This window comes from Berghia stephanieae, chromosome 8 (assembly GCF_034508935.2).
Source record: "Berghia stephanieae isolate SIO BIC M18660-M18661 chromosome 8, UCSD_Bste_1.3, whole genome shotgun sequence".
In the NCBI taxonomy this organism is placed as follows: Eukaryota; Metazoa; Mollusca; class Gastropoda; order Nudibranchia; family Aeolidiidae; genus Berghia; species Berghia stephanieae.
Genome location: NC_088367.1, coordinates 16,450,707 through 16,465,403, shown reverse-complemented (window position 1 = coordinate 16,465,403; position 14,697 = coordinate 16,450,707). Strand labels below are relative to the sequence as shown.

At 34.9% G+C, this 14,697-nt stretch overlaps 1 protein-coding gene across 1 annotated transcript in view; it reads right to left on the bottom strand.

Moving 5' to 3' along the window:
* Positions 1-4,619: 4,619 nt before the first annotated feature.
* The window catches only part of LOC144978261 (serine/threonine-protein kinase PLK1-like), a 34,534-nt gene continuing 24,456 nt past the window's right edge, over positions 4,620-14,697 (bottom strand). Inside the window, exons 7-13 of the mRNA XM_078924108.1 lie at positions 14,206-14,328; positions 13,466-13,579; positions 12,488-12,586; positions 11,017-11,170; positions 10,232-10,361; positions 7,496-7,612; positions 4,620-6,460 (exon numbers count right to left, since the gene is read on the bottom strand). Of these exons, the coding sequence (XP_078780234.1) occupies positions 6,227-6,460; positions 7,496-7,612; positions 10,232-10,361; positions 11,017-11,170; positions 12,488-12,586; positions 13,466-13,579; positions 14,206-14,328 (971 nt within the window). The 3' untranslated portion in view covers positions 4,620-6,226. The remainder of the gene's footprint in view (positions 6,461-7,495; positions 7,613-10,231; positions 10,362-11,016; positions 11,171-12,487; positions 12,587-13,465; positions 13,580-14,205; positions 14,329-14,697) is intronic.

The following is a 14,697-nucleotide window of genomic DNA, read 5'->3' as shown; positions in this document are numbered from 1 at the left end:
TTTTTTTTTTTGGCGGTCGGCTGCTTTTGCGGTGGCTGTATTCCAGGACAGGCCTACTTCCTTTATTTCTTTTTCCATAGTCCTTAGCATTAAGTGCCTCCATTTCCATTATGGGAAGTCAGGAACCCCACCCAGGCTGCTGATTTCAATTATATAAGTTTTTCACCAATTACTTAAGTTCAAGACAGAGAGTGTTCAAATAGGTCTAATTTTTTTTTTATGGTTTGTGAAAAAAAATATCTCCCAAAACTCTACAGTAACATTTGATCGTTTCCCTCCCAGCTAGGATATCCGGCCAGGGCCAGGACATGTTTTTGTTTTTTAAAAGTTTTACGGCGTTTGCAACACATTTATGTCATATCAGGAAAAAAATGGGATAGTAAAAAGAGTTACAATTAAAGCACCCAAGAAAAAGTAAGACATAGGGGAACTGGGAACAAATATGGATCAGATGTAGATTCCAAGAGCATACTACCAATGTACTTAGTTTGAGATCACTACTATAAGTCTCATCCGGACACAAGCACAAAATCCAACAAGAGGAATACACTCAAATGCTTACATTGTACATTCAAAATAACAACAATAATAATACACAACAGAGAGATGATTTACAAGGTGAAAAAATATCATCTCCCAAAACTCTATACATTTGACCGTTTCCCTCCCAGCTAGGTATCCGGCCAGGACAAAACCCAAGCAATCTCATTCCAAGACAAAGGCAGAGAGCATGTTGGAAAACAGATGTAGGAGGATAGAAAACACATTAAGTGCCTCCCTCTGCCCACTATGAGAGGCCAGGAACCCCACCAAGAAACCTTTTGTCATCGTTTTAGAAAACAAATAGCAGTCACCAGAGTTAGAAAATAAGTGTCATCTTTATTTCTTCAAACAGGTCATAATAATAATTACCGTTTCACATTTATTGGTATTATGAAATTCAAAGTCAATAGATCAATAGAGACAAATTTCCCATATGGGACGAATAAAGGGAATTTGATTATTTTTTTATTTCTCCATTTTTTTTTTTTTTGGCGGTCGGCTGCTTTTGCGGTGGCTGTATTCCAGGACAGGCCTACTTCCTTTATTTCTTTTTCCATAGTCCTTAGCATTAAGTGCCTCCATTTCCATTATGGGAAGTCAGGAACCCCACCCAGGCTGCTGATTTCAATTATATAAGTTTTTCACCAATTACTTAAGTTCAAGACAGAGAGTGTTCAAATAGGTCTAATTTTTTTTTTATGGTTTGTGAAAAAAAATATCTCCCAAAACTCTACAGTAACATTTGATCGTTTCCCTCCCAGCTAGGATATCCGGCCAGGGCCAGGACATGTTTTTGTTTTTTAAAAGTTTTACGGCGTTTGCAACACATTTATGTCATATCAGGAAAAAAATGGGATAGTAAAAAGAGTTACAATTAAAGCACCCAAGAAAAAGTAAGACATAGGGGAACTGGGAACAAATATGGATCAGATGTAGATTCCAAGAGCATACTACCAATGTACTTAGTTTGAGATCACTACTATAAGTCTCATCCGGACACAAGCACAAAATCCAACAAGAGGAATACACTCAAATGCTTACATTGTACATTCAAAATAACAACAATAATAATACACAACAGAGAGATGATTTACAAGGTGAAAACATATCATCTCCCAAAACTCTATACATTTGACCGTTTCCCTCCCAGCTAGGTATCCGGCCAGGACAAAACCCAAGCAATCTCATTCCAAGACAAAGGCAGAGAGCATGTTGGAAAACAGATGTAGGAGGATAGAAAACACATTAAGTGCCTCCCTCTGCCCACTATGAGAGGCCAGGAACCCCACCAAGAAACCTTTTGTCATCGTTTTAGAAAACAAATAGCAGTCACCAGAGTTAGAAAATAAGTGTCATCTTTATTTCTTCAAACAGGTCATAATAATAATTACCGTTTCACATTTATTGGTATTATGAAATTCAAAGTCAATAGATCAATATGTTACAAAACGATGATAACAATATTACACAATATAACATCACTGCCTTCATCAATCAGAGGCAAGATTTAAACAGAAGTAAAAAGTAAGTATGTCATCACTCATAATAACCCAAACACCACTGTTCTCAGAAAATTTGTCAGGATTTTCAAGATATGAAGCATAAACTTCCCTGTACAAATAAAGAAGAAATTACACTGCTTCAATTCACTCATTACATTACCATTGTTGATACAACAAAAGTTTGGACTATCTACATGGCATTGTTATAATCAACGATTTTGTTTTATTTGTTTTTGAAGGGATTTAAGGCACTTGTGACACATTTAGGTCATTTCAGCGCCAGTAAAAAGGGGCGAAAATAGTATAGAAAAAAAATATATATCTAGATTTACAATTAAAGCAAACAAGAAAAGTAAGACAAAGGAAAATGGTGCAAATAGGGAACAGATGTAGTTTCCAAGAGCATACCATCAATGTACTTAGTTTGAAATCACCTAAAAGTCTCATCCAGGTACACGCACAGGATCCAACTAAGCGGAACACATTAAAATACTTTTGTTACACACTCAAAACAACGAATTTATTAAAACACAACAAAGAGATGATTTAAATTGAACAAAAAATCATCTCCCAAAACTATAAATATACATTTGACCGTTTCCCTCCCAGTCATGGAATATTTCGAGGGAAAGGACAAAACCAAGTACATAATCTCATTCTAAGACAAAGACAGCAAGTCGGAAAACATATAGGAGTAATATAAGACAAAGTAGGTGACATTCTTGCCCACCATGGGAGGTCAGGATCCCACCCAGTTACCAGTGATTAATAAACTTTCCACTTTGATATGAAAATATAAATCATCCAGAATGGTTATAAGACGTACCTTTCTTGGTCTCTGGGGATTTTATGGTGCTTACAATAATTCATAATATTCCATTTATCAATGGAGTCATAATACTTTGATATCTTATAAACAGCAAAAAGACGTCAAGAAACATTATTTTGCCATGTTTATTTTCTCTTTAAAAAACAAATAAAATGAAAGTCTATATTTATCACTGTTTCTCCCCTTACAACGATTAAGAAATTATTTGCAATGGTAGTATTGGAAGTGTAAGAAAGATAAAGAAACTGATTTTGACTCAATTACTTTATCAATGGATCAAACGAGCCATGGCACAAATGATCCTTCAAAAGTCTTTTTATAAAAACTCAAAAAAAATTTGTTTAAATCATGAATCAGCACAAATATTTCCTTACAGAGCTTGGGACACTTTTCAATCATTTCAGCACCAGTAAAACTGAACTTATAACTTGGTGGGACAGTCTAAAAATTATAGATAAAGGGTTAGGTGGAAGAACATAGAAAATATGAAATAAGGGGGAAAACTTAAGTGTCAATTGGGCATAAAGATAAGTCATTAAGAAATTGCACTTATTAAAACAATCAAATGTAGAGTTTGTGAGAGGAAACAAAATCATATCTAATAATTATCAAAATGATTTGACATTATCTTTATATATATTCCTTTAATGACGAGTTCAAATAATGATGTTGGCAAATGACTTGGTTCACATTCTATCACAAATAAAAAAAAGGCTGATCTAAAACGGTACGAAGCAAAAAAACAGTTGTTATTAATCATGACATATTTAAGGAAAGAAAAATGAATCGTATAATTCTATATCCTATTCTCAGAAATAAGAGAAACAAGTTATTTCTACATTTACTCAATCATGGTCAGTTTAATGCCAAAGTTAAGAGGAACAGCTTTTATAAAGTCAAATTGTGGTGCAAAATGTTCAAGGGGGGAAAAGTTTTCTTTATCATCAAAATACAGTACGTACTTACTGGATTCTAGCATGATCTCAGAGAGAAGCCAAAAAGCGTGCTTGAATCCGAGCTTGCTGAAATCCAATGCTCTTGGGAGGTGACCAATACATTCGATCACCCAGTCCCAGTGTGTCGTATGTATAAAGAGAGTGCTGGAATTCAGCGAGCTAGAATCCAGCTAGTACTGTACCAGTTGCATAAATAATATTTACAAATGTCATTCATGCTTCTGAAGCAGATTTTACTTACAATGTACATCCTTTAAATGTTATGAACATCAACAAACAAACAAGAAAAAATAATAAAAATAAATAAATGAAAGATGATAATAATAATAATAATAATAATAATAATAATAATAATAATAATAATAACAATTAATAATAATAATAATAACAACAACAATAACAATATCACTGGCCACTACTGAAGTGCTACCAGTCAGACTGGAAAACCATGCTGTACAGTTTCAAGGTCACAGTTCAGTTCTGTGCATAATATTATACATCTAAATTGCAATCGACAGAGACGATGGCAGCTGCCATCTATCACTCTGGAAAGAACACTTTTGGGTTGAAAGAATGAAATCCTCCTCAAAGTCCTTTTTGAGGACGGACAATGAAAGTAAAAATATGATATTAAAAGTAAATGCTTTTCATCATCTGTTGGTATGGAACAGAATTTGTTATTTACAATGTATGTATTCATTTCTCCAACTCAACAACAACAAAAATGACTGGAGACATTACAACACCCTTCATTCACACAATTATTAGAGAAAAAAAAAAAAAAAAAGAGGGGGGGGGGGGGGTTCTATTCCAACTTCGTTACCAATTAACAGAAACATTATAATCCCTCAGCAAAATATGATCTCTATGGTGTTACTAACATAGTTTAGTGCTTAGATACAAAAAAATGTCATATAACTATAACCATAAATTCTTCTTCTTCTTCTTCTTCGTTCCTCTGATGGACATCTATGGCTGCAGTCCGATATCTGCTATGAAGTCTGTGGTCCGCTTTAGGTCCTCAGCCTCACCATAGAGCTTTGTGTTGAGTGTTGTAGGGGTGACCCAGTGGTTCGAACGTTGCACGTTGTATAATGGGCAATCCATAAGCACATGTAAAGTGGTAACCATAAATGATTTCAAGACTATCATATGAAAAATCAAAGCCATTTTCAAAATGGTCACAAGAAATTATTATTAATCAGTTTTCACCGACACAGTGAATTAAAGTTTGAAGTTAATCAATTACATATAATGATCCAAGCTCATTTACTTTCATAGCTGGTAATGTTGGTTACATTTATATGATCTGATATGCTGACAAAGGAATTTAACAACCAAGACATCCTTTGATGATACCAAATTCTTTTAAACTACAAAAATAGGATATTTTAAAATCTCATCTTCTTATCAGACCCGCCTAATTAAAAATGTTTAAAATCTCAATCTATACTTTAATCTACAATGTAGATTAATAATTTACCCTCAGTCACAGGATCAAACAAAACTTGTAAATCCTGACTAGATACGTTTTGTCATGCAGCTTTCCATTTCAACAAATTTTATTGAATAAGAAATGAAAGCACTAACAGCAATAATGTTTACTTGGGTAGTATTGCATTTGGAGCCAAAATATCTGTGGTGCTACAATTGTTTCATTGCAATAGGCAGTCTGCCACGTATCAAAAAGAAAAGAAGAAAAAAAAAGTTTTAAAAGAAAAATCTTTTACATTGAATAAAAAAAATACCACACATACACCAGGTTGATCAGATGTTCCAAAACATAGAAATTCAGACAAGATCTTATATAGAACAAAGATTCTTAACCAATCTACTCCATACAACAAAACAAACAACTAACGGAAACAGTCAAAAGACCTATTCTTCAGTTAATACAAACAACCCTCCCATCCTATGCTGGAAACTGTCAGATGGGTTGATAGAATGTACAACAAATGTTCAAATTTATCATCACTGTGGTTTATGTTTATTTCATGCTACTCATTACTAATCTATGTCAGTGCTAAGTAGGTACCTACTTAGTAATTAGCATTGGCCCTATGACTAGAATCAGGTCTGAAATAATGGTTGTCGAGACTGTCATTTGTTCTATATTCAAAAACTTTTACCTTATCCCGCCCCCACATATTCTTTCTTTTCTATATCACACACTTTCTAAACAAATCTACTGAACAGTAAAAATATTGAATAAAAAATGAATACAACAGTTTCAAAAACAAAATAATTTTTAGCTAAAAGACATTCTTTTTGCTGTTGCTGAGGAATACCACGAGCCAAAAAATCTTCCCCCATTTCGAATTTAGTTCTTTAATGAAACTGTCATATTGATTTTCATTCATTACTTTAACAGCCCAGGGCTCCAAGGAGACAAACATTTATTGAGCAGCTGACTTTGCCCTGTTAGCACTGTCAGACTTGGAACGTGAATTAATCAACCGTTCCACCATGGTGCGGGCATACTTGAGTCGACTGGCTAAATCTTTGGAACAACCATATTTCTCAATTAGGTTGAGTCGGTACGTGTTAAACTCCCTCTTCTCATCTATATATGTAACAGCAGCCATGAGGGGACATACAATAATTTTAGTATGGTCTTGGAAAAAATTGATCTGGAAAGAGAGAAAAAGAGTAAAAATAAAAATATTGATATGACATGCCTACCCACAGTATCCAATTCACCATACTTTTTAAATATGTTTGCACTGTTAAAAATAGCAAAAAGATCAATGTAACAACATAATAAACTATTTTCCTGCCTAACCACAGAAAGAACAATGTGATGGGGGACAAACATAGCTCTCACCCTTTTCATTGCATGACAGTTAAAATAACGTTTATTTAACACAGGCATTGACACGGTTTAAAGGCAATTCTATGCATTACTGTGTTCACCCTTTATGGACAGAGTTCACAATATCAATGCAAATCATTTCTAATGTAGAATCAAATTACAGTTATTGATTTCTTGCTGGTCCTGGGTTCGAGCCTCATTTGACGCATAGTTGAGTCCTTGGAAAAGGCTCTTTACTCACATTCTCTCACCGTACTCGGGTGTAAAATGAGTACCTGGCCGTTAACAGCGTTGTCTCTGTCCAAAAAAATTGTACTATACCCTAATAGGCGTCATGTCCTGTCCTTAAGGTTAAGTGTTGCTGTTGGCCAGGGACTTTCTTAAAAAGTGCTTTGAGCATGTTTAGTGGATATAGCGCTATATAAAAGCTCAATTTTTAAAAATATATATTGGCATTAGTATCCTTTATTCCAAATGAAGAAGTTTTGTAAGACCAAAAAATATCGACAAGTAGAATAGACAATAGAAGAATAGAAAATAGATAGATATATAAGAGTAAATCTGCTATGGAAATGAAAGGCGGAATGTGAGAAGAATCTTTTAAAATTTAATTGACTTGGATTCAAACCTAACAACACCTTGATGTCTGTGTACAAGTGACAACAATTTCAAAAAGTATGACACACAATACCGTTATAATGTCTTTCATGGATCCCAGGTTTGAGAGGTTTTCTTTTGCCTAGATGAGAGTCATTTAAATCAATATTGAAGGACAAGTTTTCTGGCCAAATTTTTAAATACACGTAAGCAGTTAACTGGCTAAGATTATTATAAAAGTTTCAGAAAATTTTACCTGTAACGTGCCATTACTGAGATGCAAGATAATGGCATTCTTGGTCCTGAACCAGGTCCTAAGGAATGGAAGACGAATCATGGAGTCTGTATCTCTTGGAGTCATATTGGCACCGGCCTGTAAGGAAGAGATAACACCATATTGATAATGCTTTTGTTTGTTTAGTCTATAAGGGTTTTTACGGCGATAGAAACCTGTTTAGGTCACATCAGTGCCAGTAAAATAGAGGAAAATGGGATAGTCAAAAAATTCTAAAATTACAATTAAAGCGCCCAAGAAAAAGTAAATCAAATGGGAATTGGTTCAAATAGGGAACAGATGTAGATTCCAACAGTGTACTTAGATCACCTAGTATCATCCAGACACCAGTACAGGATCCCACTAAGAGGAACACACTCAAATGGTTACATATACCGATCACAATATATTCAAAACAAAAATATAACAGTACACAACAGAGAGATGATTTACAAGGAAAATAAATTCTCCCCAAACTCTACCTCTACATTTGACTGTTTCCCTCTCAGCCAAGGACTGCTGTAAGGGCCAGGACAAAACATTCCAAGACAAAGATAGAAAGCCATTTCAGAAAACAGATAAAGGGAAATAGAAGACAAGTGACCTCCTGCCCACCATGGGAGGTCAAAAGACCCCACACAACCACAAAGTACAGATAAAATCATTGCTCTGAATACACTCTCTAAAAAACAAATCTATTTAATCCATAATCGTGAACTTACAGGTTAAACACGAAGATGACTCCAGAAGAGAAATATGAATACGGGGAATGAATCTCCGGACATGAATGCAATATATAGTAGTCATGATTTTTTACTTTTTATGGGCCCATATCTTTAGTCATATTTATCTTTTATCTGTGATATTAAAAATTAAACAAAATTTTCCCCAAAGAGTCCCAAAATCTGAGGGTCCCAATAGCTCAGTTGGTAGGACACTCACTTCACACACAAAGGGACTGAGATCAATCCCAGATGTCTGAGTCATTTCTATGTTACATGTATGTGTTGAGAAAATTGACTAACTTCGCTGCGTTTGTGTGTGTTGAACCCGTGACCTCAAGAAGTTGGGGAGAGAAGGCTCTAGTAAGACTAAGCTTTGAAGCAATGTTTTTGGGGTCGTGGATAGCTCATACGGTAGAGTCACGATTCCCCGGCCAGGCGGAGTTGTACCAAAAAGGGATCAAGCCCCCATCGCCGCCGCGAAGTTTTTATTCTCTGCTGCCTTCTGGCACTTTCCTGCTCACTTCATTTCTTGTTATTAAAAACAGATATAGGTGGATAGAAGACACAGTAAGTGCCTCCCTGCCCACTAAGGGGGGTCAGGAACCAGGTGTGTTGAACCCATGACCTCAAGGAGTCGGGAGAGCATTTCAAGATAGACACGATGCTTGGACTGAAGAGCTAACCTCTCGTGGCCAGGCGGAGTTGTCATAACAGTAAGCAGGGATGTAAATGGCAAATGAAAATAATTCTGAAACAAACTCACACACTGCCTTTTTACAAAATGGACGGTTCAAATAAGATGAAATGGTTGTACATGTATTATATTTTTTTCTCAGTCTAAATAAAGTGAAAGCGAAGAAAACTGATGAAAATGTAACAAAGGTTGAGAAAACTCAGTTTGAAAATCACCTAAATTGCAAGTTCAGTCTCCTAAGCCTAACTCTTTTTTGTTTGTTTGTTGCTTTAGGTCTCTTCCAACACAATTGAGGTTATATGAGAGACCGCTGAAACAAAAAAACAAGCAATCTAATAAAAATAGTACAAATGTCAATCAAAAGCATAACCTAAAGATATCATAAGCTAAATTATAAATAACCAAGAACAAACAGGCAGAGGATTTACAGGAAAAAAAATATCCCCTGTCAAAAATACAATCACAAACCAAAGAAGCAGGATAGGCTAGTAAAGAGAAGAAGAAACGACATCACTATCGGATCGTACACCCATGCGAACATCATAGGTATATGATTCAAGGGTGATGCTCCCATCCAACCACCCGCTAAGCCTAAATCTATTAACATCGTGATTGAATGGCCCTAGAACTAAAATTTTCCACAATCTATTCTAAGAGTCAGAATCTCTGTAAAGGGATGGAGAAGGATGGATAGTATAGCCCAGCACTAATGATGAAAGCTGAGGACAGATCTGGATGAAGGTTCATTACTCCTGCAAAGTAATCTCATGACTCCTCTGCCTCTACGAAGACCACAGTCATTAGCCAGTAGGAGAATGAGAACTTGAGAGAACTGAGAATTCTAAGTATCAGAATCTCAAAGTTAAAACAGTAAAACAAATTTTAAATTCTAAAAATATCAACTATCAACTTAGCTTCGAGTTTAAACTAAGAAGAAATTCACAAAGTACGCCACTCTCCAACAACAAGCATTGGGAAATATGAATTATGTGACTAAAAATTCTTCTGGGTTATTAAAAAATGTTGAATTCCTCTATTGGAATGTCCACATTAATGCATCATAAATATAACAGGTCTCCACGAGTGACTAACAAAAGAGCTGTGTCTTTTTTATTTTTCATACAAATTTGAAGAAATCAAAAATGCAAGATACTTACTCTTTATTTCTCTAAGTTTTCAATTGAAAATGTGCAAGAATTATTGTCGTGCAGTACAATTTGGTCACATATCTAATTCTGTGTAAAAATTTAATATGCTTCATTGCCTTTTCTCCAAAATTTTGTTTTTTTTAAGGCTTACCTTGAGTAAATGTTCATTCATGTAGTTCCTGAAGTACTTTAACAAGGTGACTTTTTTGCCCAGTGTTTCTGGGAACAATCTAATTGTATGGTAATGTTCCTTGCCATCTCGCTCTATGTAATGAATATTTCTGTGGAAGCAGACAGGTAAACACAAAGTTGAGTTGACATTTTGCCTACGGGATGCGAGGGAAATAAATAGACAAACAGACATACTAATTGAACAGTAATAATAATGATAGACTCTTTATAGAGTGCATGGAATCCTCGGCCATAGGACTCTTGGTGCTTAACATGTGGTGATAGTGATTGTTGTCGTGGTAGGGGCGAAGATGATGTGGTAGTGGTGATTGTAGTAGTGATGTGGTGGGAGTGCTGGTTGTAGTAATGGTAGTTAGTAATGATGATGATGTGATGGTGGTTGTACTGATGATTAAGACGACGATGATGATATGGTGATTTTGATGTGGTGGTGGTGATTCTGGTATTGAGTGATGATAATGTGGTGGTGGTGTTTGGTTGTAGTAGTGGTGGTAGAGGTGATAATGATGTGGTAGTTGTAGTAGTGGGGTGGTAGTGATGAACTGGTTATGGTGGTGGCCTATATCTACCTCCAAGCACATTGATTTCTGGTTTCGCTAACCTGGCTGTGAAACCGAAATTACGACATACGCCGGAAAACTGGCAAACATGAAAAACAATCATTGAAACTTTTTTAACACTTTACAAAATTTTTGTTTTGTTTTAGAGATAATGAAACTAGCATTACAAAAATGAGCGACATACTCTCCATTGGTCAGTAACAAAAGTCTGGTGGAGTCATTGAACAGCACACCATATGAGTTGTCACACAGTTGGTAGCCCAGACCATACTTGTCGGAGTAATCAACCCATTTGCTGATCCAATAGATTGGAATAGCTGCTGGGTCCTGGCATTCATCTGACAGCAATAGACAACAATGGATGTTATACATGGCAAGGGGTGGTTGAGTATTGGTGAGACATGCAAACAACCCAAATTCAAATGCTACTGTGTTTCACAAACAAAAACCTGAGATTATAAATAAAAGAGGGGGAGAGGGAGCAGACTTTTAGATGACCCAGGTTTAAGGTCTGCAATCAGCTTTCCTTCTAAGGCCATTTATTTTATTTACCCATCAATTTTCTCACAAGGACACTCAATGTTTGATGGATTTTTTGTTATCCCAATAATGGCATCAACTCATTTATGCCTCGTGTTAGGGGAAGAAATCTTTTTAAAATATCAAGTAGACGGATGAAGAGAGAAATTCAATTTTTAAGGGTTTAACTGTGCTTGCAACATATTTAGGTCATTCCAGCACCAGTAAAAAGAATAATGTGGGATAGTCAAAAATTATAGATTTACAGTTAAAAGCGCACAAGAAAAGTAAGACAAAGGGGAACGGTACAAATAGGGAATATATTTAGATTCCAAGAGTATACTATCATTGTGCATAGTTTGAGATTACCTATATGTTTCATCCAGGCACAAGCACAAAATACGACTAGCAGAATTGCCAACTATACACCAAATAGGGGTATTATTACGCGTTAAAAAAAAACAAATACCATTTATATTTTTTGTTCCACAATACACCTTTTTGCCGTCATCAAGTGATATGTTAACCAATAATTCCTTTGTCTTGCACAATTACACCTTTTTTACAGTCAAAATTACACTTTTCTTCAGTTGGGGTTAGCAGCTCTGGACCAGGAAGAACACACTTAAATGCTTACATTATAAATTCAAAACAACAAATAGAATTACACATAACAAAGAGATGATTTACAACGAAAAAAAAAATAATTTCCCAAAAACTATAACTATACATCTGACTGTTTCTCTCCCCAGTCCTCTTCTACTCCAAAAATCATTGCATAGAAGATGCTATAATATATCAAGGATTAAATTTATGAGAATTTCAGAGAACAATTGATACCATACAGTTTGAGAGCACAATGTGATATAGGAATAGAAATTATTATGCCACTATTACTGATTCAATGTAAAAGGCAAGGGCGTTAATAAAAGTGTGATAAATGCAAATCTTAAAGATTACAATTTTCTCTACCTACACATTTTCACAATAATATACCTTAAAATTTCTTCCAGTAACCAGAGATTATTATGAAAATTTTGAGGAATTAATACATTATGTATATAATATGACCATCAAGAAAAATGTGCTTATATCATGAAACTGCAATAAACAAGTCATTGCAAGCCTCAACTCACCTATTTGAGCATTGAGCCTTTCCCCTGGTTTAGATGCCACCACAGCCGACAACATGCCACACAAGTCTGATAAATAATAATCTTTCGGGCCATCTTCACCTATAGTTTTTGAAAGTAAAGACGGAGGGTTGGAGAGAAAAAAACAACATTCATTTTATTTCAATATTTTATGAAGCCATAGTCACAGTTTTCAGTGAGAATAATGTTTATCATTATGTCAGCACCTCAGGTGTGATGTAATACAGTGATGGCAATGTCAATGACAATTTGTCAAAAAGGAGGAAAATTTACCGACCTATCTGTCAAGCCCAAATCTAATGCAAACAAAAAACAAAAAAACATAGCTAATATCATAGTTATTTAAACATTATATAATAATATATTACTACTTCAAAAACACATCTATTCTGATCATTAGACACATCCTGACTTATTATAAATATAATTTAACGAATTATCATTTCCAATTAAACATTATAGAGCCCTATAATGCCACCCACTATATCAATAGATGATAAACTTTTGGCGAAAAGACCAGGTGGTGTCTGTATTACCGCAACCTTGTGGTTATGCAGTTTATAAATAAGAATCTTTAATCAATTGCAAAACATATTCCATCTCAACAGCAAATTTAAAATTAAGCCTTTAAACAATTATTTCTTAGATCAATCAATTACTAACATCATTACTTTGATTAGATCAAGAAGCACTGGACAATAATCTAAGGTTGATGAGAGCCTGTGCAAGAACTTGCTTTGTCATCATCATAGTCATGCATCTCAGTTGTCTCGTAGTTCATTCGTTTGAATACCTAAACTCTTTTTGACTTAATGTATTTGCTTTTGAGAAACAACAGCTGCTTATCTGTTCAAAAAGATTTGAACAAAAATCAAGGGTTTCTAAAAACTCATGAAATTAAATATTAAGACACTGATCTAAATAATATCAAATTTCTATAATAAAGGAATTTTCCCCTACTCTTCCTTCCATCATCTGATACAACAGCTCCCTCTGGTTCACCGGATTCAAGAGATGGTTTCTTGCCTACATCACGTTTACCGGGTTCTGAAGTGTAAGGTCTTATCTGACCCTCTGAGAGGAACAAAGAGAAAAAGGGAAAAAATGTTTTTTTTTAATTAATTTACATTTGGCCTATCAAAAAAATAATAAATAGAAAAATCTTACATTATGACACTTCTCTTCTATTTTATATTGTGATATCTTCTAAAAACTTAAAAGAATACAGGTAAAATTCTTAACACGATTGAATTCAAATTAAGTCCTTACATGGGTCATGATAACTTTCATCTACTACAATCAATGGCAATGATATAAAATATTATGTAGCCATAACAGATGATGTATTGTTTGTTTTGTTTTTTAATAGTTGCCAAAAAAAGCATACTAAAATTTATCAAGCATAAGGGATATCAAACCCATTATAAGTTAGTTCTGAATGACAAAAGTGACAACAGAAATGCTCAGAAATTTTACAAGGAGAAGTGAATAAAAGATAAAAGAGGAGAAGGATTAGGATTAGAAAGCAGGATTGTTGTGGAATAACACATACACACATCCACACATCAAGAAATTTGCAGCTGATATTGGAAGGACAAAGATCTAAAGCATGTACAGAAATAAGCAGATTCCCAAGATGCTTTAATTAAAACCATCAACCTTAATTAGTGTGTGTAATGCCTTCATAAAGAAAATTTTACCATTGACATCCAAAAGAGGTCGTCTTGAAGATCCAATGGACTGCACATCACTTTGTTTGTTGAGGGTGTCCATTCTGGGGACCATGGTAAGGCATGAGGTGGGAAGACAGGCGGGCAAAAATCCTGGAGAGGAACAAAAATAAATTTCAGATGTTACTCCCATCATATTAGGTACCATGTGCAACAATCTGAAGGTCCTATCATCGTGCAGAGTTCATTCATATTTCTATCATTACAACCTTTGGGTTCTAAAATGTCAAACACACAAAAAAAGGATATTTATATAACACGAGTTCAGGCGATTAAAAGTTTCATGGGTGTCAGCGGTTTTGGATGAAACCTGAAACTCAAATGTCAACATTTTGCTAAACTGGAAAAGAGGAAACACAAACTTATGCTCATTACGCTTAATTTCAATTCCTCTCTTTGAACCAAGGAGATTTCCAGTATTGCAAAACTGCTTCCATAAACTAAAAATGTTGTTACTCGCTG